Here is a 24,929-nt window from a genome sequence, read left to right on the forward strand (position 1 = left end):
GTTCCACAGTCTAAAAGTGGCACAACAGCCAAGTGGAACATAGTCTGCCCAGAGTCTTGGTCGTAGCATGTACTGTATAGTCATCTGATAGGATTGATGATTAGTGTTACATAGTAGTTCTGTAAATAAAATTGGAACAGGAAATATTAATTTTTTACTTTCGAAGAACAAAAGCTGAAATGCTCAAATAGTTAATTTTCATGGTTACTAATAAGTTAATGAACAAATGTCTTCCACAAATTCTTTTTTTTAGTGGAAGCTATTGATAAATCTGGATTTTTTTAAGACTGTGCAAAATAGATTCATGCTTGTATTCAAATATAGTTATTTGAAATTATTGTTTGAGTACTGATTCAGATGGAAAGGAAGATAAAAAAAAAAAACTCAATCTTTGCTTATGGGACAGGGCAGTGAGAATTTGAGAATTGTACTGTTTCAGTACAGAGTAGAGTTTAATTTCTGTGAGTGCATGTGTTGAACTTAGTGCTAATTGCACTGGGACATGGGTAGTAGAAGGTTAAAAAACAGTGGAATTGAGAAAGGAACAGAATGAATTACCCTTCTTGCCCCTAGTTTTATTGCCAGTTTCACTTCTAATCATTCTTTGTCCACCCACACCCCTGTGAAACCACACTTTGGAAAATGAGTAGACAGGTACCTAGGGTAGCTCCTGTCATCTCCTATGCTCTTATGTATTTGGACTACTTTGCTAGGAGATTCAGGAGGAAATAAAACACTCCTCTGACTATTCCCATCTTAAGGGCATGCCAGCTAGCAACTTCTGTTTTTTCTACAGCATGATGCCGTTATATGATCATTTCTAAAATTTGATCCATATTTTGAATATAAGGGCTATTGATTCTGATGCTTTATTCAGTCTTGCAGTGTTTGTCTAGATAAGTGCTAAAATTCTGTTTTCTCCTTTTCAAAACAGATACAATTGAAAAAGAGATAAGAAAAATCTTCAATATTCCAGGTGAAAAAGAGACCAGATTGTGGAACAAATACATGAGTAATACCTTTGAACCTTTGAATAAACCAGATAGTACCATACAAGATGCTGGTTTATACCAGGGACAGGTACTGTGTCATACCATTTATTTTGTTGTTTTTTTAATGTTTATTTTTTGCTCATGAAGCTGTAGCTGTACCCAGTGTATTTTCCATACTTTTAAAAGTGCTAATAAATTGTATTAGGAACAGAGTACTTTTTTAAACAAAAATAAAAGTGACTTCTAATTCTATTTTCATCTTTAAATATGAATTTACTAGTGAATTATAAAGAAATAAATGTAACATTGCTGACTTGAATTTGGCAAAACTTGAAATAAGCAATATTCCAAAGATTGGGATATGTTTCTATAATGAAACCCAACTTTAATTAAAAAAAAAGTTAAAAATTGTCTAAAAGACTGTGAAAATAAAAGACTCAGATTTCAGAAAGAAAGAAAAATAAAAATATGCATGAGAGTGCATCCTTACTTATAAATGCCTTTGTGGGAAGATTTTTTTTCTAGATAGCTTTTTTTACCATTACAATTGAGAATAAACTGTACAAATTTAAATGTGAACTGATTGAACAATTTCATCATTGGAATAACTTTTCAGATTATACTGATTCATTACTCTTCAAATCAAGTTGGATTTTTTTCAACAACTGTAGGTCATACTGTTATACTACAAATAAGAATGAATAAAATTTGATGGCAGAAATTGTAGGCAAGATTATATTAAAATATTTCCTTTTTCTTCAAAATACTTGACTTTAGCTTACTTAACAACAGTGTTTATGTTGTGCCTCTGTTTTCTTTTATGACATGCAAGGTAAGTAAACGGTGCACTAAAATAACAGCTTGAACTGTTGTGCCCTTTAACTTCAGTTAAAGCCTCACGTAGTTTGTTTTCACAACGCACTGTAAGAACCTGTGTCAAAGATATATCTTGAGAATTGCCTCTACCCCAGCAAAGCATTAACTGTGAAGTGTGCATGGTCTAATATAGCCATAAAAAGATCTGCTGGTGACATCTGTACTTAAAGGAAAACAAATATTGTTCAAAACAGTTTAACCATGGTTTCTGAAAATGCTAAATGTCCCAAGCAGAGCATGTGTGTTTGGGACAGTTGTACTTGCTGACATACAGGGCTGATATTTTTCTCATCAAGCCTTCTAATTTAGTGGTAGTTATTCTATTAGTCTGTCTAATCTAATAGTTACTTTTTACCATGTAAAACTAAGCTGTGTGTGATTGGTGGGTGAATGTTTTGAATTCAGTAGTTGATTTCTGAAGTAAGCTTTTAAGGATTCCATTGAACTCATACATCTGCATCTTCCTTTCATTTAATAGTCTCTGAAAACCAATGAAAGGAAGAATGGGCAGAATGTTTTACAGCATTTGAGATTCAAAATAGTATACCACTATTTTCCAGACTGAAAACTGTAATAGAAAGCTGGTTTCAATGGTTTCCTTAATGTATGCAGACTGAAAATGTGATTTCATCTTCAAGAGACAGCATGATTTATGTCAGATTCTGAGGACAAGTGTATGCATGAATATATGTATATATGAATATATTATAGTATGTGTTTGTGTAGACACGCAAAAGTATGGCATGGCAGATAGTTAGCATCCTGAAATATTAGTGTACAATTACATGAAATTATTTGTACTTGAAACTAGGAGTTTGTTTCAATTCAGATATTAGAATCTAGTTGCCATTTCAGATGATCTGGGCTATCCCAGCTGTCAATCCAGGAAGGCATGAGCTTTTTGTGGGTCCAGTGTAATATCTGCCAGCATAGGGCAGATATCTCAAATACCCAAAGGCATCTCAAATGGCACTTGCCTGTGTTTAGGACTGAGTGTTCTGTTCTCCCATTTGTAGCAATAACAACTTGAATTAATTGCATTTCATTAGTCTGCTCTCCATTTGGAAAATTAATATTAGGCACATTGACTAAAATATGTTTCTTAAAAAAAAAAAAAGACAAAACAAGAAGCTATGATTTTAAGGATATCAAGGTGGAATTTTTTATTTTTTTTATTTCCTACCTACCTGGGTTGTGTGTCAGGCAGCATTTGTTCAGGAAAACCAGTTTCTTAACTGCACTGTAGTATAGATGTGATTTCTATAGATTCATAGATTCTATTTAGGCAGGTGATCATCTGATCTTCTTGAGAGGTAAGATCTTGTCACTTTACCCACAGGCTGTTGAAACTCAAAGTTGCACAAATTGAGGTGCGTCCAGAAAAATGAACAGAGAATGAGTAGGGGGTGGATTGTAATTGAAAAGGTATCAGTTAACCACAGAGAATAGTAACTTAAACATCAGTCTGTTCTGTCTCCATGCCACATAAGCAAATCAATTAAAAACACTGGAAAATACTGTTTTTATTTTGGTATTCTTACTGTTTTTTTTTTTTTTTGTGGTAGGTACTGGTAATAGAACAGAAGAATGAGGATGGAACATGGCCAAGAGGTTCTTCAACTCCTAAGTAAGTCACAAGTTTTTCATATTGTTCACCATAGCTTACCTATTTTCCCATAGTATTTTCCGTTAATACACAGTTGGTTTTTCTTTCTGTTCTGCATATCGCCCTTTCTATATTTTGTCTCAATAAATGCAGGGTAATTTATGTGTTGTAAGTGCTGCACAATGTAGAACATAATATAAAAATGGTGACTACCTGCATGTTCATTGCACAATTTTGATGACTTTGGCCAGTGATATACTTTGTACTGTTTAAAAATAGACGAAAATCTTCAGTAAGAAACTGTAAAACTTGGCTTATTTTAGATTTCTTTTTTAAGTGTACTTGTTAGGAAAATACAGATACCTGAATTTCATCAGTATATAGGAATGTTTTTGTGAATAGCTTTTCCTTTTATCTTTAGAGCACATAATATTTACACATAAACATTATTAAATTGTCTTATGTTGCCTGGATATCGCTTTTGTTTTTGTTGGGCTGTCATCAGTTTGCAGAGTATGATGTTATATTTCTGTTCTTCCTGCTGCCATTGTGAGTAGCACCTATATATAATGGAAAGGGATCAAAAAAAGATTTGGGCATGGTGTTGTTTTGTTGTTTTTTTTTAGTTGAATACATTTTTCAGCAGCGCATCTAGAATCTAAATGGTATCTTCCAACATACACAAGGGTTTTGAGGAATGATTGGAAATACTAGTAAAGTTACATATCAGCCGTACATATTTTGTTAACTGCTTTTTCTCCCCTTTGGTAGATTCTTGAGCTTATCTTTCACTTGAATGTTCTAACTTCCTCTTATTTCTTTTGTTATTTTGAATTAATGCAATGAGATTTAGTGTTGCTTAAGATTTATTTGTAGTATAGTTGCTTATCATTTGAAAGATGCAGACTTTTAATCTTTTCGACGTTTCATCTCAAACACTTTTATTAGGAGCAACAGGTTATATTAAGTTGCTTAATGATGTCTGAGCTGTTCAATTTAAGCTTAATTTGAACAGTTTAATCTTACTTAGCAGGATGTTATGACAAAAAGAGAATCGAAATTGTGGAGCAGCAGAAAGAATGGTATGCCAAATACATGTAGGTGTAATATCTGAGCTTAAAAAGCATCCAGTTGTCTGAACATCATGGCTTTTTTTTTTTAATTAAAAAGAAGCTTTGGTAGGAAGACATCCCTACCATCCTGCCATGTTTTTACTCCACTTTATGGAAAACACTGAGAAATTTCGTACAAATTGAAGTATATTACCTGTAAAATGTTTGATTGGGGACAAGTAAAATGACAATAGAAAGTTCTGGTGCCAGAGAAGATTTATAAGATGTTCAGAAAATGAGGATAAATAGTTTCAATACGGAGTGATGTTTTTGCCATTTGGCAGCTATCAGAAACATGATTGAAATTTCGTATTCAAATTCAAAAGGTTTGCAAAACTTAGTAGATTCACATAAAAGCTATAAGCAAGCACCGATGGGGCCAGATCTATATAAGACCTCGTGAAAAATCTAATAAGTCATAAGAGGAATAAAAAATATATTACTCTACTTCTGGTTCTCCTGTTTGAGATACCAGGAATATTAGTATGTCATCGCTACCAGTGTATCCCCGTACACCTTCCTACAGTCCTGTCATTGTTTACACACATTGCACTGGCAGCTGAGAGTAGCTGTTTGCAGTGCCTTTTTTAGAAGAGTAAAAACTGTAAATTTGTTCTGAGGCTACAGGATAAAATACCATATTTTAAAAGACCAAAATATAGATTAGTAGACAATATGAGAGATTTCTAATGCTTGAAAAGGCCAGGATTATTTCAGAACATCAGCTAAACTTTTCATAGAATCACATATAGTTGAGGTTGGAAGGCAAGTTTGAAGATTGTCTAATCCAAACTACCTATTCAAAAAAGGGTCACCTAAAGTAAGCTACTTGAGAAATGCCGCATTCTACAGCCTTCTTGGGCAACCTGTTTCATTGTTTAGAGATGGTCACTTTGAAAAATAAAAATAAAATACGGAATTGCCTGTGCATCAGTCTTTTCTATGGACACTGCTGATGTTTCTATACCACTAGGTATTTATACTCATTGCCAAGATCACCTTGGAGCAGTTCCATCTGCATAAGCCTCTCTAGACTGAACAGTCCCTGCTCTGTCCTCTCAGGTCAGATGCTCCAGTTCCTTAATCATCTTTGTCGCCTTTCACTGGACTTGATCCAGTATTTCCATGCTCTCCTGTATTGGGTAGCGCAGAACTGAACTCTGCTCTAAGTATTTCTCATCAGAATGAAGTGCCAAGAAAGGGGGTAAGGTTCACCTCCTTCAGCATACTGGCATTGTTCTTCAGAATGCAGCCCTGGAGCCTGTTGACCGTCTTTGCCAAGCTGCTTTTCAACCTGTTAGCCTTAATTTTTATCCCAGTGTGTACTGGTTTCTAGGGCTATTCTGTCCAGGTGAATGACTTTGCATTTCCTTTATCAACTTGATGAGGTTCCTGTCTGCTCAGATACTTGGATGCTTTGTACGTTTTCCCTGCCGCTGTCTTGGTAGCAGAAGCATAACCACTTTTTACCACTTATTAGTGATGAATGAAGGCAGAGGTGTTTTTTTAATAAGAAACATGTTAAAGGTGTGATCATCTTTTCTGCAGCAAGAGAAGAACAAAACTTACTTTGAAAGTGGCAGAATTATGACATCAGTTCAGAATAGAGGAAATCGCCTTGGAAAATAATGCTGTTTTGCTCATAACTGTAATTAATTGGTAAAAATGAAAATCTTTATTATAAGCATATCAAAACCGTTATTTTCTCTTCTAAGGAAACTTGGAGGAAATTCAGTTTTTAGGTCCATTGTGTACTTGAGAATTTCAGCGCCATGTTCAAACTTGTCAGTGCTTACATTTCTGTTGTATATTGTTCTTCTAACTTCTGAATTTACTTCATTTAGGAAGTAATTGCAACATCTCCTGCAAATTAAATAAGCAAATGCTCTAAATTCTACTGATATCTTTTGTTGTCTCATTTTAACACTGACTTAAGTATTTTTTTTATGCCCGGAAGTATATGAATATGGTGTAAAGAGTCAGACTTCTGTCTCAGGAATAGCTGGATTTTGGCCCTCTGAGCGGTTCTATTTATATCAACTGTTTATATCAGCTACTGGGATTTTTGTTGCTCAGGAAGCTTGGCTTCTGTGAGACCGTTTCTAGGGAGCTGAGAGTGGCTTCTCCTCAAATGTCTTTACTGTCATCTGCTCCCAAAATAGCTATTACTCAGCATTAATGGATAGCTCCGCAGAAAATTGTGTTATATTAACTTTGCAAATCTATATCGTTCTTCAGATTATCCCACACGTGTGGGTGGGAGAAACTATTTGAATGGTTTGCTGTCATGAAGAATATGTTTTAAAATAGGAAACAGAAATCCAAGGCTGTAGTTCGCATAAGTGAAGCAAACTTTACAACAACAACAACAACAACAAGTTATTCACGTTCTGGAAATACTGTGCAACAATTAAAATGTTTTTACAATCTGTGATCCCAAAACTTGAGAAAAGGAGAAGAAAGGAACTTAATGTTATAAAGTTCTATGAAGTACCGAACGAATAAGGAGGACAAGCTTTCTCTATTAGTTCTCTGTTTAGAAATTACTACCTGTTTATGTGCAAATTTATATAAAAGCAAGCTAGATAAAAATACAAAGATACCGTTAACTAGAATCTTATTTTCTTCTACCCTTAGGAAGATATTGTTCACTGTTTTCTCAGAGAACTTAAAACTAAAATGAAGTCCTTCTAGTTTCTTCAAAAATGCTTCTTATGTGGCCAAAAACGTTTCAGCTAAACTATCATATGCATCTGTGTATAATAAAAGTAACAGATTTAATTCTGGCTGCTCTTTTTGACGTTGCTGTGGAATAAGCCTTCAAATAGTTAACAGCTTCTTTCTGTGACTTACAGATTGCCTGCTGTTAGCCTTCACATTTTATGTGAAAGAATACATTGATTTTTACTTTTTTTTGAAACTAGACACATTTATGATTTTTTTCTTTGTAATTAAAAATGTTTTCTTACAACATTTGTTACACAGTAAATTTTTTACATTAAAAAATCTTTTCTATTTTCAATTTGCATACCTTTCTTGAAGAATCTCTCAAGACTTAATTGTTTTTTGCTTTTGACTTGGATCTCTGTATATATTTTAAATATATTTTAAATATTTTATTTTTGAAATATTTTATTGCTTGCGTATCCTAAGTTTTTAGGAAGCAAACATCTGTAATTCTTTAATTGCGTGCAGTTTTATGTGCCACAGTATGAGACAGAGATAAGCTATTAGTGCCCAATGGAGGGCTACAAAGATAGTGAAGGGTCTAGATGGCAAGACATGAGAAGTGTCTGAGGTCCATGGGTTTGTTCAGCCCAGAGCAGAGGAGGCTGAGGGGAGGCCTTGTGGCAGCTTTCAGCTCCTCATGAGGTGGGCAGAAGGGCAGCGCTGAGCTTTGCTCATGGGCACCAGTGATAACAGGACCCCAGGGAACAGAATGGAGCTGCATCAGGGGAGATTTGGGTTGGAGATCAGAATAGGTTGTTTATGGAGAAGAGTGGTTGGGTTCTGGAACAGACTTCCCAGGGATGTGATAAAGACACAAAGCATGCCAGATTTCAAGAAGTGTTCAGACAACATTCTTATAATATGATTTGATTTGATTTTTGGGTGGTCCTTTATGGAGCCTGGATTCGGACTAACTGATCCTTGTATGTCCCTTCCAACTTGGGATATTATATGACTGGAAAATCTTCACTCAGCCACAGCTTCTCTGACTGCCCATCCCAGTGTTCAATTACCCTCACTATTTAAAATATATATATATATATATATAGTTGTTTATCCCTTTTTTCCCTTTTTGTTATTGTCTTAGATGGAAATTCCTATATTTCAGAATGTACCCATTGCCTCTTGTCCTTTCACTGTCATCCACTAACTTGCACAGTATTCTTCATCCCTTCATGTTGTGTATTTATACCTCTTGGCATGGATCCTCTGCAGTGTTCTGTTTTCTAGACTGAGCAGTCCCTGCTCTGTCCTCGCAGGTCAGATGCGCCAATTCCTTAAACATCGCTGTAGCCATTCATTGGACTTGCTCCATTATTTTCATGTCCCTTCTATGCAACAGAGCCCAAAACTGAACCCTGCATTCTAGCTGTGCCTCATAGGATAAAGTGCCAAGGAGAGGGTTAGGCTCACCTCCCTCAGCGTGCTGGCTTTGTTCTTCTGTATACAGCCCTGGAGGCTGTTGACCATCTTTACCAAGCTGCTTCTCAGTTTGTCAGCCTATGTTTTTATCCCAGGGTTACTGGTCCTGAGGGCTAATCCTCCCCAGATGCATTTCCTTTTATCTACTTAACAAGTCTTTCATCTTCCTGTTTCTCCAGCCTGTGGAGGTCCTTCTGAACAGCATTACGCCTACCTGGTCTGTCAAAAGTGTTATAAGCCTTACTGAAGCAGATGCATCCATTGCTTCCCTCCCATCAACAAACTAGGCGTCTCAATAGTAGAGGGGTGTCAGGGTGGTTTAATTATCATTTCCATTTCATAAGGCCAGGCTGACTTCTACTAGTCACCTTCTTGTCCTTCATATGTCTGAAAGTAGTTTCCAGAATTAGTTATTAGAATATTTATCATATTTTGAGATAGTAAGATAAGCCTGAGCAGCCTGTAGTTCATTATGTTTTCTGGCTTGCTGTCTTGAAGATATAATTGCCATATTTTCCAATCTTTAGGACTCTACCAGTAGCTATAATCTTTCAAAGATAACTGAGTAGCATTACATTAATATCAGCCAGTACTTTCAGCAGTGAAGGCATCTTGTCAGGCTTCATCCTATGCATCTCCTGTGTGTTTAGATGTTCCTGAACCTGATTTTCCTCCACTGGGGTAATCCTTACTTGCTCCAGATTTTGGTTTCGGAGACCTGCAACTCCTAAGACTTGGTAAACAGTAAGACATTTAAGGACCATAGCATTTCCCATGCCCTTTGTCACTAGAGTCTCTGCCTTATTTAGCAGTGACCCATGCTTTCTCTTGTCTTCTTTTGCTGTTTGTATACTTTTAGAATCTGTCTTGTTGCCCTTCATATCACTTGCCAGACTTAACTCCAGGTAGGTGTTAGATAGCTATTTGCATGTTTATTGTTCAAGTGTGTGTAGTTACCTTTATACATCCTGCTGACAAAGATATGGTTATTATCTGCATTCTAGCCTATAGTATTTCATAACACTTATAATTTATGAATCCTTTTATGTTATAATTTATTACCCTGGTGCTCAGTCTGTGTGGAGAATGGAGAAATAAGGGAGCTATTTGTTCTGTGTAACAGAATATCTGAAGTTACTAGGGACCTACAGGGATTGTTAAGTATTTTATTCAATCCTATTTCCAGTGCTTGAGTTTTACTCTTGTATTTGGTTTCTCTATTTACTATGTCAGCTCAGAATAACTTGTAAATGAGATCACTGCTCCTAGAATATTTTCTCTTCTTTTTGTTGTTGTTTAATAGTCTTTTATTGCTTGATTATGGGTTTTCAAGGAGCTATGGAATGTCTGCAAAGACGTGCTTATAAATTTAAATTAACAGAATAAGTCATTTGCAAAATGCTCCTTGAAAGTATATTTAGAGAAGTGTAGTGGACTAAAGTCATGGTTCATATTGACAATGGGAGTTAAGATGGCTTTGTAGCTGATAAGCGGGCACTGGCAAAAAAAAGTCTTTGGCTTTGGCAAGGGAACTTGCTTCATTTCACTGATGGAAGCAATAAGCAAATACACTTGGATTTGAACATAAACTTTGCTCTGCCATTAAGACCAGAATACTGCACAGTTTTGACCAGATTTCTTTGTTTAGTCTTCTATGCATATTGACAAAAATCCAGAGCAAAATTGAAGCTTGTTTTTACTACTCAGAATATTTCTGATAGCTTGTCCATGGTAAGGAATGTAGTCTGTATTCAGTTGTCCCTCAGTATGGACAAAAGAATGTTCTTGTACAATTCTAAGTTCACTAGTCAGCTGTATCATTATTAAATAGATGTCAACAAAGTTTTGAGGTAGAGGTGTTGATATTTCTCATTTATTTTTCTGGTTAATGAGATGAAATGCTGAAAAAATGCTGCTTTTCTTTTGCAAGAAGGTGATGCTAAGTTTAAAAAAAAAAAAAACCACCAAGATGTTGCAGTTGTTTTATTGCGAGATACTTTTGGTAGTTGTTTTTGTACAGTGTTAAAGAACTGAAGATAGAGCAATACTTTCAATAGTAGCACTTTCTGTCCATTCAGAGTCTTCTGTTATCCTTTTTTCATTTCCTTTTTAATAATGGGAGAATTTCTGCCGGTGTGGTTACCAAAGCTTTCCCACGAGTATTGAAATGTGCTAGAAGCTCTGAAGAAGTTATGAATGAATGATTAATCTTTGCACACAAGATTTGGTAATGTAAGCAGATAGGAAGGCTGCACATCTTGGAGTTGTATCAATCTCTTACTGTTTTACAAATGATTACTGCTTGCTATTTGATAGCAAACAGTTTTAAGCAGTTATTTTATCATACAGGCAGCAGCACATCAGAGCAAGGAGTAAAACTGCAGATCGTTCTCTTCTCTGAGGAACAAAATAACTTACTTTAGCTGAAAACCAGATCTCTTTTTTTTTTTGTAGCTTTTTTTTGGTTTCTTTGAATTGTGAGACAGCAATTATTACATATCACGTTTTGACTTTTCAAACAATATTGCAGTTGAATTTGTCTTAAGTTATATAAAAGCTTCAGATTTGTTTTGGAAATTCAGATTTCCATTCAAAATTATTCAGTAGAAATACCTTCTTTAAAATAGTGAATGTGCATAATTTGTGTCTTGAATTCAAGTTAACTTGAACTGATAACTTGAGTTCCGTATCTTTTTTGTGAACGTCTGTGTACATTACTTTGAAGATAATGATCAAAGAAGATTTAGATTGATAAAGGAAATCTGCAGAAAAGCTATTCAGTAAAATTTTTCTTAACGTGGAAAAGCATCTTTTCTTTTGGAAAAGATTTATTGATCAAAAGTTTTAAATTAATGTCAAAATACAGTAGGAGAGATTCCCAGAGTAAAAATGCCTATCTCTTTGCAGTTTGGTGCTTGTTATGTTAAAAGATTATGAGCATACAAAATTTCTTGTCTTAATATCATGAGACATATTTCAAAGCTTCACAAGGACAGCTGGAGCTTTTTCTAACCCAGCTGGATTGCATAGAGCCCACAGAAAAACACAAAAGTATTCATAGCCTTTCACATGGTTTTCTGTAAGATCTGGAAAAGAAGAGAAAGGAAAAAGGAAAAAAAAAAAACACAGCAAGATTTCCATATATTGTATGCATTGCATTAAGGGGATCTTTATGAGTGAAATATTCATTATTCTTATGTTTAAGAATAGGCTTAAGCAGTGGGGATGAATGATAATGCTATTACTTCCGACTAAAGAGGTTTTAAAATTTGCTTACTATTCTGCATGATATCCTGAAATTCTTTTAATGATTTTAATAAGACAACCATATTGAAATAGTTTCACGCTGCTATTAAACTAATATTGGAATACGTGTCTCAATCATTCTTATATCACATCCATTTATGGTTAACTGAAAAAAACGTACAATTTTCATATTAGATTTGCATTCTAGGTTATAGAACGTTGCCATACCTGTTGTCTTACTACAAACTGAAAGCAGCTTTTTTAGAACAGTGGTCTGTGGTTTTTTTGTTTTGTTTTGTTTGCCTGCTTCTTTTAATTGCACTCAGTATTCCTTCAATATGATATGAAACTATTGTGAAGCATTCTGAGAGCTTGCATGTCTTGGGTATTCTTAGTGCTTTGCCCTTTTTTATAAAGTATTTATTTTCCATGCTTGTTTATATGCATTGTTCTTTTGTTAGCTTTCTTTCAAGGTTCTTAATATCTCAGAATTTTTATCTAATTTACCATTTTCATATTTTTAAAGGTCCCCAGGTGCATCCAATTTTTCAACTTTACCAAAGATCTCTCCATCTCTATCAAATAATTATAACAACATGAACAACAGAAAGTAAGCAATATATCTTAAAAATTTTAAATGAATCACCCCGGTGTGACATAAACAAATTTCCATGTTACCTAGCTTATGGATTTTGATTTGTTTTGTCAGTATTTTGATAATGAATTGTTACTGATGGCTATTTTGTAATACAAATGTTGTCAAACATGATAGCAGAAAAAACTCAGTTCAAGACGCTTGGTAACTCGTAGTATTCATATGCTAAAAATAACATTGAGCACTGTAAGAAAATATATAAGAACTTTATTTTTGATATGGCAAACTCTAAATCCATTAATATAATATCTGATTTTACGTGGGCCACAGAAAAGTATAACCTACTTCTCCTGATTTATTGATGCTAAAGTATTATAGCGGTATATATGATAGCACACGTAGGTTTAAGAACCACAGCAGCTGGGTTGTTTTAGCTATGATGATTGTCATCATAGTGATTATAGCCACTGATTAACTATTAGCAACATAACATCCCTGTCTTAGTGCTAGGAGATTTGAGAGAGATTGGTTTGGTTGATGTGCTTGAGCATTACCATGAGCCAGAGGCTTAGCAAAAGAGGCTTCTCACTTTTAAGGGCTTTATCCTTTATATGGCAACTTAAAAGTTTTGTAAAGATTGCAGTAAGACTTCAGAAGAAGAGCTTCTGTATTCCAGTGACCAACTTTGTGAGTAGTCTTTTGATATGCGATGCAACTCTAAAAGCTGGTGAATATAGAGGAACGTGGAATTATTTAACAGAGTACTAGGTTGAGCACCTTTGAAATATTTGAAGCCATGAAACACCCATCTCTAATGCAAACTGGGGTAAAATTAAAGAGCCCTATTCTTACAATTCACTCAAATTTAAAATATTTTTCTAAACATGCATTTTGTGATCAAACATGAAGATGTTAAATATTAAAAAGGTGATATAAATATTAAGTATCTTATACAATATCTTCCAGTTAAATACTGCATTTATCAGAAGTGATTTTTCGTAAGGGGTGAAGTGTCACTTGTGCTTCTACCAATTGTGAGTAGCCCCAACTCTCACTGTTAAACAGTTGAAATCCATGTGTTTAACTGCAGTCTATTGTACTCTGTGTGTGAATGTGTAGTAAATAAGTATTTTTTATCTATTGTTATATGAAAAATTACTTGTCTAGAACTGAGCCTCTAGCTGAGAACTAATCTCTCCTTCCCCCATTGCTTATGCAAAAGACAGTTGTAATGCCAAAAGCAAAGCTTAGCAAGCAGATGCTGTTTCCTAGTGAGGACCCATTTTAAGTAGTCACCAAGGTTTGTTTTTTTTCTTTCTATCTTTACTGCTAGCATCTCTCTAATGATGCTGTAGTAATTTATGTTTTCTTCTGAAGCTGAAATGGAAGCTTTTGAAACTTAAGATAAATTTTTTGGCTGTTTTTTGTTGTTTTTTAAATTTGAGGATTTTCAACAGAAATACTTGCTAGGAGGAAGTGATATAAAATTCAGATTTGTTGAGGAATTGATCATTTGAAGTGCCTTAAATATAACTTAAGGGTTTCTAAATCAGAAAGTAGGTGTATGTTCTGCATAGTGTTATGAAACACCAGCCTTTTTTCTCTTGTAACCTGAAGGACAGTAGATACGAATGTTATATAAAGCAGATACTCGGTGCAGAAGCATGTTTTTCCTTATAATGCAATAATCCATCTATGGATTTTTAAAAATATTCTTAAAAAACCCACAAATTTACAATGTGATGAAATATACAGTAAAATCTGTAGTGAAGCTTTTGTCAGAATACACATTCAAGACTAACTAGGTCAGTAATAGAGAAGTCATACCATTAGTATACCGTGTACTTGAAAGTATGTGCTGTTGCATTAAGAATATTTGGCTTTAAGAAGTAAATATATTTGATTGCATTTCATAATTCGGGGTAGAGATCAGTTTCCTCTTAGTTGCTACTTTTCTCCTCCTCTAAGAAAGAACTTTTCCATTAATTTATGCTATCTTCTTTTCTTTGCTTTTTTTAATTAACTACCTATGTCAGCCTAGGCTGAAATTTATTTTCATGTTTCTGCCTTACTGTCTCTCACGTTGCATATTACCTTCAGTACAGTAGTGTAATTACACTTCTGTGGCTCTCCAGGATCCATTGGCACCTCCATATAGACATGAGATGCTTTAAGGAAATAACAGTATTTGTTTTGAACATAATTTTAGCTGACTAAGCTTATTTTTGAGACAGAGAAAGCAAATGAAAGTTTATGTGTACAATAGTTATTAATAGTAGTTTGCAAGCCTGTAACTCCAATTGTTATAATGTGATCATAGAATTCTAACAGCAATTTTAATCTGAAAAATATTGTTTCCTTACAATGGTATAGGAATGTACACCATAAGTATAGCATAAAATAAAAATAAAAAAGAAAAAGAAAAGAATTTCATCATAGAATCACAGAATGATTTGGGTTGGAAGGGACTTTCAATATCACTGCCAAGGGCAGGGACCCTCCCTCCTCTGGACCAGATTGCTCCATCCAGCTTGGCCTTGAACACCTGCAGGAATGGAGTAGTCACAGCTTCTCTGGGCAACCAGATCTAGTGCTTCACAACTCTCATAGTAAAGAATTTCTTCCTAATGTCTAATCTAAATCTACTCTCTTATTTTGAAGCTAGTACTCTTAGTCCTATCGCTGTACTCCATACTCTTTACTAATGACTGCTATTAACCTTATCTTTTTTTGACCAGTCTTAAAGGAATGAAGAGGCACAATGTAGTTTAAACAGAAAATTTTTTCTTCTAGAAAAAGTGAATGTTGCAGACTGATAAAGCTAAGAAGAGAAGTCCCCTGCACATACTATGCAGTGTATTTTTCCTGATGCATTTTGATAAAATATCACTGAAAGTTTCTGCATAAATGTGATATTTAACTTAAAAAAGGATTAATTAGGTTTCTAGTATTCTCTATAGTCCATGGATGGCTATTATGGTTGTCAATCTAATTAATAAGTGAGGTAGTATAGTTATTTTGCTACTTGAAGAAATAGGAATATTTGTTCCATGTGGTACAGCTGGTAATTGTAATCTCTGAATCTCTAAAATGTCCTTCTATGGACCAGTACAGAAGATGAAGTAGAATTGACTTCCCCTTTTACAATAGAAATACCAGTAGTTATTACCTCTCATAGCAAATCACCGCTGAAGATCTATTTTTAGTGAAGAAGCTATGGAAAAAAAAAAAGAGAATGAAAAACCCCATGCTATTCAATCTGCTTATTACCCTGCATCTCCTGAACTTCCCAAAGAGAGCTCTCTTCTACTAACCACGTGAAAAGTGTACTTTTTGAATCACATGAGGAAAGCAATAGGAAGCAAGCAAGGATGCATGTAGCTGCTTACTGTGTACCCTGTATACGTGCAACCTGTGAGAAGCACGTTTCTTTTGCAACAAGGACCTGATTGTGCTGGGTGTAGTGAGGCTGCCAGCTTAAGGGAGTTGGGGCTGATGACACTAGCTGGGCTGCAGTTGTAAAGGGAGATAGAAGGGTAACTTTCCTGGATGAACTCGGGTCTAATGATGGGAAAGAGTTCATCACAGCAACATACATGAAGGGGATGGAGCCTCTGGAGGTTGGAAAATTCCTTCTGTAAACTAGAATGAAGGATAGAAACTAATCTTAAACTGAACAGGCAGAATGAACTTTACTGGGATTTTAACTTGGAGTATGGTCCATTAGCACAATGCCATTTAGTGCCCCAAAAGTGACTACTTTTGGGGCAAGCCAGAGAGCAGGAAATGTGTAAGTATGGGAAAGGGAAGTATGGACATGTGGTTAGGAAAGTCACCTACTAAATTAAAATGCACAGGTGTAGAAGTTTGGCAGCAGTTGCTATAAGGGACAGTGGAGCTCATCTCTGAGACCATAAAAAATTGCAGAAAATCTCTTCTGTTTTTCGATAAATCTTGTTATTAAAACCAAACAACTCTTATCTGTGAAGAGTGAATACTTGTACGCTGTGGAGACAATTGAAATTTGGTCGGATATAAAGAGTGTTACACTCTTAAAAGGGTTTAGGTACTGTTGCACCCTCAGGCTTTCAAAATCATAAACCTCAATTATTTACCAGATTTAATTATTTGCACTGCGTATTTTTCTTTGTCTTTCTTAATATTTGACTTTCACGTTTTTGTTCAAATATCTTCTAATGTGAATAATGCTCAGTGACTGCAGAAATCCTCCTGAAGTTTAGCCAAAACTATCATGTAGATTTAATGGTCAATGCCTGAATATTTAAAGCATTCTGTTTGGTTGGTCTTTAAAAAAAAACTAATATATATATATATATATATATATATATATATATATATATATATACTTTGCAGAGCATCATCTTAGAAGATTCTTCTGCTTTTCTAGTGTTCTCTGTTGTGCTTTCTACACTGTTCTATATTTTGTGTTTTGCAGGACTTCATCCAGGAACAAATTGTTTCAAATCTTACCAATTTACCCATTTCAGTCCTCTCAGTTTCACCAAATAGATGCATCATAGCGATTGATAATGAAGTTGTTGCAAAGCATTTTGCGCATTCTTTTACCTCTCAAGGCTTTCCTGCATTTGCATGCTGGATTGTGCTGTCCTAGCAGAGAAGCTATAAATAGAGTGTGTGATGCAGTGAGGCAGCTATTCCACAGTGGCCTTAGAAATCTCAGCTCTCACCTGTAACTCTGCGTTCCCGTTCCCACTGCCCTCACTATTGCAGTAGCAGGATGCAAGAGGGCATAAATGATTGATTGCTGCTGGTGGTGTCTAAAGTCTGAGTGTGTTAAATTTGATGGAGCAGTGAAGAAAAGAGTAAGCTGTGAAGCTGCTCCACTCAGAAAGGGGTAGGGATGTAATAATTGCAGTCATTGCGGCATGTTAGATTTTGGTTGTTTGCAAAGGTGACTTTTAAACTGAATTTAATGTTATTGCCAAAGTTAAATAATGGTTTTAATCTTTTCTTTTTCACAGAATTTACTTTAAAATTTTTTAATCATTTATGCTTATAAAGTACTTGTATGTATGGAAGTACTGCGGATCACATATTTACATTGTGAAAGATGTTTTTTTGTTTTTGCTTTTTTTTTTTACAGTGTGAAAAATTCAAATTATTGTCTCTCATCATATACTGCTTATAAGAATTACGATTATTCAGAGCCAGGAAGACATAATGAACAGCCAGGCCTGTGTGGCCTGAGTAACTTGGGGAATACATGTTTCATGAATTCAGCAATTCAGGTATGTACTTGAGATTAAAATTAGCTTGTTTTATTATTTGGAAAATAATATTTTTGTTATATCTTGCCATATTTGGGAACTAGCATTGAGATTCCAGTAAGGAGCAGAATAGGATTAATACTTTGAAATTATGTATCTATATTGGTATACTGGGAAAACTGATTTACATGGCTGCATTCGTTGCTTCCCTTGTTTATTGCACTGGGGATAGTGATCAGTTTCAGAAGGAAGCTGAACCTTCTAAATGAATGAAACCTTAAGTGTGATTCATTATTTCGTAATGATTGCTATGCAGACATGTTACGAAAGATACTTTTTCATTTTGAAACATACTTGGGTACAGACTGTAATGCTGAAGTAGATGGCCAGTGTATTTCTGGGCCTTTGTTTATATCCAATTATCATATCCTTTCAATGCAGATTACTGTGCAAGGAGCCATTGAACATATTTCCCCATGACCCTTGCTCTTTTATGAATGAGCTATTTTATAGGAATAGAAAGTTTAGGTTCTTTACTATGGTATAGTGGAAATACTAGTGTATCTGTACTCCTACCGAGACCAAAAAACAAGTAGTCATTTTACTTTTAAGTGGAAGCTTCAGTGGGATAGTCATAGAATCATAGAATGATTTTAGTTGGAAGGGTCTTTAAAGCTCCCCTAGTGCCAACTCCCTGCCATGAGCAGGAACACCTTCTACTAGGTCAGGCTGCCCAGGGCTCCATCCAACCTGGCCTTGAGCACCTCCAAGGATGGGCCATCCGCAGCTTCTCTGGGCAACCTGTTTTGGTGCCTCACTACTCTGACAGTGAAAAGTTTCTTCCTTATATCTAATCTAAACCTACCCTATCTTAGTTTAAAACCATTTACCTCCTTGTCATATTACTATACTCCCTGCTAAAGAATTTCTCCCTATCTTTCCTGTAGGCCCACTTTAGATGCTGGAAGGGCCATTATGTGATCTCCCAAAAGCCTTCTCTTCTCTGAGCTAAATACATTAGTTTTGGAAGGACCCAGTAATTTAGTTTCTTCCTGTTTAATTCTGGAACTCATGTTTTTGTCTTTAAAGCAGTCTTAGTTCAAAAAACTGTAAAACATACTTAAGGTTTTTTTTGCATTTTTTTCTACAACGTATATAAAGATATTGGATCTTTACCAAGCATATTTGAGATTTAATCTTTTCCTTGGTCATCACAAGGATTCCATAATTACGTTGGATTCCTTCTTTAGCCTGTTTAGGTAAGAAGTTGGTTCACATGCATTTGTAAGCTAAGTTTATGAGATTTTTGAATTTTTTTTCAGAAGAAGTAGTATTCTAGAGATACATAACTTTCTATCCTCTCTTTGTATATAGACTCAGGAAATAATTGGGGTTAGGTAGGAAGGACCTCAGAGTGATCGTGGGTCCAACTTTTTACTTTTCTCTATTGATTGTAGTCCTATCACTGTGTACTTCTGAGAAGTCTGGCTCCATATTCTCTGAAGCCTCCTGTTAGGCAGCTGCAGACAGCAATTAGCCTTCTGCCATTTATTGTTTTTCCCAAGTTGAACAGATGCTTGCAGCTATCAGCCTTTCCGTGTATGTGGTTCTGTAGTCCACTGGACCATCTTGGAGGCAATCCACACTTTCTTGCACTGGGAAGGTCTAAAAAGGACAGTATTACAATAACAGTCTCTCAAGTGCCAAATAGAGGCTAAGACTTGCTTTCCTTTGCCTCTGGCTACTATTACTAATACAGTCCAGCATGTAATTGTCCACCTTTGCCACAAGGATGCACTGCTGACTCATCTGCTTTTCCATAGGAAAGTACCTCTGGATCATATTATGTAAAGCTGTTTTCTGTCCAGTTAACTGCCCGACTGTAGTGGTATACATAGTTATTCCATGGTTATTCCTTATTTATTTAAGGCACCCGTAAAGTTTGATGTATTCATGTCTCAAGGATACTTAAAAATTAGTTGAATAGTGAAGGAAGTAATGAATGATTTTTTTAGCATGCTAGAAGAAAGATGGCTAATCTGAAAGTAGAAGGATTTGTGTCATCTCTTCTGAATGAACTTCGTCAGTGTTCTACACTGCTTCTTCAGTGAAATGACCAACCCAGTAGATGAGGAGACAGCAGTGAATATTATATTCTTGGACTTCTGTAAGCCCTTTCAGTGTACCCCAAAGGGTACTTGTGGAGAAGTTCTTGATGTATGGGCTTAATGGGCAGACAATAAGGTGAATGAAAAACTGGCTGAACAACTGAGCCCAGTGTGCGTAGTGATCAGTGACACAGAGTCTAGTTGGAGGCCAGTAACAGGCAGAATACCCAGGGGTTAATATTGGGCCCAGTACTGTTTAATATCTTCATTAATTATCTGAATGGTGGGACAGAGTGCACACTTAGCAAGTTCGCAGATGACACAGAACTGGAGAGAGTGATGGATAAACCAGTAGGTCATGCTGCCATCCAGAGGGACCTCCTCAGTCTGGAGAAATAGACTGACAAGAATATCATGAAGTTCAACAAGAAGTGCAAAGTCCAACACATGAGGAGGGGAAAAACTCCAGGAATTAGTACCAATTGGAAAGCAAAAAAGGACCCAGGGGTCCTGTTAGACACAGAGTTGAACATGAGTCAGCAATGTGTACTTACAGCTAAGAAAGCTAACAGTATTCTTGGCTGCACTAGATAAAGTAAGAAGCAGGTAGAAGGAGATGAACCTTCCCCTCTACCCAGTGCTGACAAGGCTGTACCTGGAAGGCCATGAGAGAGGTTGTAGTTTCCCTCCTTGGAGGTCTTTAGAAGCTGTCTTAAACGTGATCCTGGGAAGCTTGCACTAGGTGGTCTTGTTTGATCAGGATGTTGAATCAGATGGACCTAGAGATCCTTTCTATCTTGGTCATTATGTAATTCTGTGAATAAAACTCTGGATGTAACCTCTCTAGATTACTGAATTGCATCATTATACTGCTGTCCAGAAATACATATTTTTTCCTTGTGGGCCAGAATCATTAAAATCAGAGTAAAAGAATATTTTTAGTAAAAACAGTTTTTTAATAAAGCTAGACTGATTAAAAACAGGGATAATTTTGACTACTGGTTCAAAACTTTGTTAAATAGGCTTGCATCTGCGTATATGTAGATTTTAAAATTTCCAGATGAGAATGATTAGCATTTAGTATCTTACATAGCTTATATCAGTCTTTATTAGTATCCCACTACATTAACTGGGTTTTGAAAATCCTGAGGCTTGCATTTTAAACGAAGTCAGTTTTGACTTTGTTGCTATTTGGTTATATCTAAGGGGTTGGGTGTTTAAATAAGAATTATAAGAAACTGTGCAGTGCACGTAAATTTTGCTGATATATGGGTAATGCTTTGTGTAAGAAAACTAAAAGGCAGATTCAGTTTGGCATGTTGAATCACAAGTTTTAGCAATATATATATATATATTTTTTTTCAAATGCTTCATTTGGCATTCTTTACAAGAAAGTATGGAGTATCTTCCAGTTCCATCTACTATATCTCTCCAGGAAAGGATTTTGAAGAACTTAATGTAATCCTAAAAATCACTGAAAATTGTTTTTAGTAAAAATTTTAAGTCTCATTCCCTGCAAAGTCTGCTGTCTTTTCCCTCTTGCTATCTCTTCACTTCTGCATTTTTTTCCAGTTGCGTTTTTAGTTTGTCTGATTATTCATGCTAAAGGTACTTAGTGCTTTCTTAGAAATGTGAAATGCCTATGGCCCTAGCAATCTGAACACATTTGATCACTAGATCTCGGAAGCAAAAAAGGGGTGAGACAGGGTGTAGATAGGAAACTAGGGAATTCTGCTTAGAAATGTTGGATGCTGTAGTCTTTGACCTGGATGGTTGAGTGCACTCTCAGCAGGTTCAGGGATGATAGAAAACTGGAAGGAGTTCTTGATAAATAAGTTTGACATTCAGAGGGACTCCAGAGGCTGGAGAAATTGGCAGATAAAGGCCTCATCAAATTGAGAAAAGAAAATGCAAAGTCATGCCCTTAAGGAGAAATAATCCCAGGCACCAGTACTGTGGGGCAAGAATGGAGGCTGACTAGCTGGGAAGCAGCTTGGCAGAGAAGTACATAGGGTCCTGGCAGACAAAAAGTTGATCATGAGTCAGCAATGTGCACTTGTGGCAAAGAAGGCCAATCAGTCTCCAGGGCAGTATTTGGAAAAACATCACTAGTACATTGAGAGAGGTGAGTCTTACCCTGTTCTTGACACTTTATCCTGATGAGGCATACCTAGAGTGCTGGGTTAAGTTCTGGGCTCCCCAGTACAGGGGGGAGATGGAAATACTAGAGCAAGTCCAGTGAAAGACAACAGAGATGATTAAGGAACTGGAGCATCTGACTGTGAGGACAGAGCAGGGACTGTTTAGCTTGGAGAAACAGGTGCTCGGGGGACTTTACCGGCGTGTAGAAATACTTCGAGCAAGGGAATAAAGATGCAGAGCCAAACTAAGTGATACACTGAAAGGACAAGAGACAATAAGTGCAACTTGAAACACAGGAATTCCATTTAAATATATGTATTTTTAATTTACTATATGTTTTATCAAACACTGGTTTGATAAATACTGATTGTTCGGTATTGCTGTGGAATCTCCATTTTTAAAGTTGCATGAAAACTGATTAAACACAGTCCCAAGCAACCTGATATAGCTGATCCTTCTTTGAGCCAACAGTTGGACTAGACAGTCTCCAGAGATGCCTTCCAACCTCAGCTATTTTATGACTCTGTATTTTGCTTTGTTTACTTATTCCAGTTTATATTCTTCAAGTGTCTTCCTTTGCAATTGGGTAAACACAGTTATTTATCAGGATAAATCTGTCGTCTTCAAAGAAAAAAGTTTGCTGTAGAATTTAAAGCACTGAAATAATTTCCAGTTAGATTCATAATATGTTCTATGTCAAGAGCTCTGCCTTGATCTCTTCCATTCACTGAGTATTGTCCATGTAGTTTCCTTGAACAGAGGTAAGTTTAATCACTTATCTGCTGATTCCTACTTTTCTTTGATCTTTCTCCTCCCATGCCAACATTGAGATCCCTTAGTGTTCCCAAAAGAGGCTTTTAGAAACCACTTCATTTCTCAGACAGCTTCTTTTTGCTGTTGTATCACGTTACAGTAAAGAGGATTTGGATCAGAACCATTATCAGTGTTCTTCACACAGGAGAGTCACATCCTTATATCTTACTGTCCAGACTGACAGACTTGTCTCAAGGATTTTGCACCTAAACTGTACTATGTAGGTAGTCCAGGCAGTTTTTATTTTACAAGTTCAGTATAGTTTTTCAACCTATAAGTAAAGTTAGGTTTAGCCCTTTAATCTTCTGTGTGATTTTTGCAGAGACCTTCTGCTTATTCAGATAGGGTCTTTCAGTGTTATAAAGCTCAAAACAAGTATGGAACAAATGAATGAGTTGGAACTTTTGCATAGGCTTTTCAAATGCTTTTGAAGGCATATTCCATGTTCTAAACTTTAAGTTCTTCAGTGTTAATACCTAAGGCTTGATTTTATTATTAGAGCCTAAATCATAGAATCACTACAGTTGGAAAAGAACTCCAGGATCATCTAGTCCAACCATCTCCCACTACCACTATTTCCCCACTAAACTGTGTCCCTTAGTAGCACTGCTCTTGTAGTGTATTCAATAAAACAGGAAAGAAGAAATGGAGTGTAGACTTTATGAAAATATTTTATTATGAATGCTTGAACCCATGCCAAGCAAAAAAAAGTGTATTTGGCAACTAAGTGTTTTATTCACATTCATTTGTGTACATGACTATGATGTAAGCTGAAAAAATAAGGAAAATATGAATTTTCTGAAGCGTTGCTGTGCTGCCACCTGTGGATCTTTCCTAAGTACTGCTTTGCCATATTGAAGGGATAATGATCTTTTGCTGTGAAAACCTGAGAATTCACATAGTTTTCATTTTGTGATTCAAAAATAGAAGAATGAAAGTGTTATTTTTTTATAAAAACACTTTCATTTGTGGTTGTTTTTTTTTTTCAACACTTCCATTTTTTTATGTTTTTTTTTTGCTACTGCTGTGATTACGTATACATTTGAGCAGTAGTCATTGGGAACTCTGAAATGCAGTATTTCAGGAATTTTCTTTCATCACGAAGCCGATTAACATTCTTTCTGTGGTTAGCTGAGGTGCTGATTTTATCCAGAGCATAATGATTTTCACCAAAACCAGAAATGAGCAGGTTGTTAGTGTTCTGTTTTGGTTGCCATAGGCATACAGAGTTCTGGATTAAGGAGGAGTGTATTAACTGAATTGTTTTTCTCACCACATCTGATACTAATCATTTCAGACAAAAACGATTCTCCTGTTACTGAGATCTCTGTTTCAGGCGATCCAATCTTGGTCTCATACGAGGCACCTGAAATAAGAAATTTTAGTGTATTTTTTTGTAAAATTGTTGTTAAGTAGGACGGATCAAAAAGTGAAATATCTGTACGAATACTCAATGTTTAGCTTAATTTCATGATCACAGTATCTCCTCATTTCCACAATTTACTGACATTAATAGGTAATTTGCTGTGAGGTTTCATTATCACTCCTACATAATATCCCCTATGAGATGTGAATTAATACTTCCTGATTACCCTAGGGTCATAGGATAATTTGATGCAACCTCCAGCTCAAAGGAAGGTCAGATTTGAGGTCAGACAAGATTGCACAGAGTTTTGCCCAGCTGAGTCTTGAAAACCTTCCAAAAAGTGAGGCTGGGGGCACAGCCTCTCTGGGCATTTGGCTCCAGTGTTTATTGTCCTCATGATGGAAACTTTTTGCCTCATCTCCTTACCCTCTCCTTGTTTCACGTTATGCCCATTGTTTCTTGTCCTCCCACTACACACCACTGTGGGGAACCTGGTTCCATCTTCCTGTTTATCTTCCTGTTTACCTCCCTGTAGGAAAGCTGCTTTTGGATCCCCCTGAAATAGTCTCTTCTCCAGAAGAGAATAAGCCCTGATACTTGGGCCTCTCCTTACAGGAGGAGCAATGCTCCAACCCCTCTTTCTTCATGCATTTTCTTTCCTTTTTTTTTTTT

At 35.9% G+C, this 24,929-nt stretch overlaps 1 protein-coding gene across 4 annotated transcripts in view; it reads left to right on the forward strand.

Annotated features, from left to right (window-relative positions):
• USP15 (ubiquitin specific peptidase 15) overlaps nt 1–24,929 on the forward strand; it is a 64,273-nt gene that overhangs the window by 24,638 nt on the left and 14,706 nt on the right. For 3 of the 4 annotated variants that reach the window (XM_031553478.1, XM_003202039.4, XM_010707672.3), the window contains 4 exons: nt 935–1,080; nt 3,434–3,495; nt 12,511–12,594; nt 17,705–17,849. In XM_031553478.1, the coding sequence (XP_031409338.1) occupies nt 935–1,080; nt 3,434–3,495; nt 12,511–12,594; nt 17,705–17,849 (437 nt within the window). The remainder of the gene's footprint in view (nt 1–934; nt 1,081–3,433; nt 3,496–12,510; nt 12,595–17,704; nt 17,850–24,929) is intronic. The other variant, XM_019612954.2, reaches the window with a different exon arrangement.

The sequence above is a fragment of the Meleagris gallopavo genome, chromosome 1 (genome assembly GCF_000146605.3).
Source record: "Meleagris gallopavo isolate NT-WF06-2002-E0010 breed Aviagen turkey brand Nicholas breeding stock chromosome 1, Turkey_5.1, whole genome shotgun sequence".
Classification (NCBI taxonomy): Eukaryota; Metazoa; Chordata; class Aves; order Galliformes; family Phasianidae; genus Meleagris; species Meleagris gallopavo.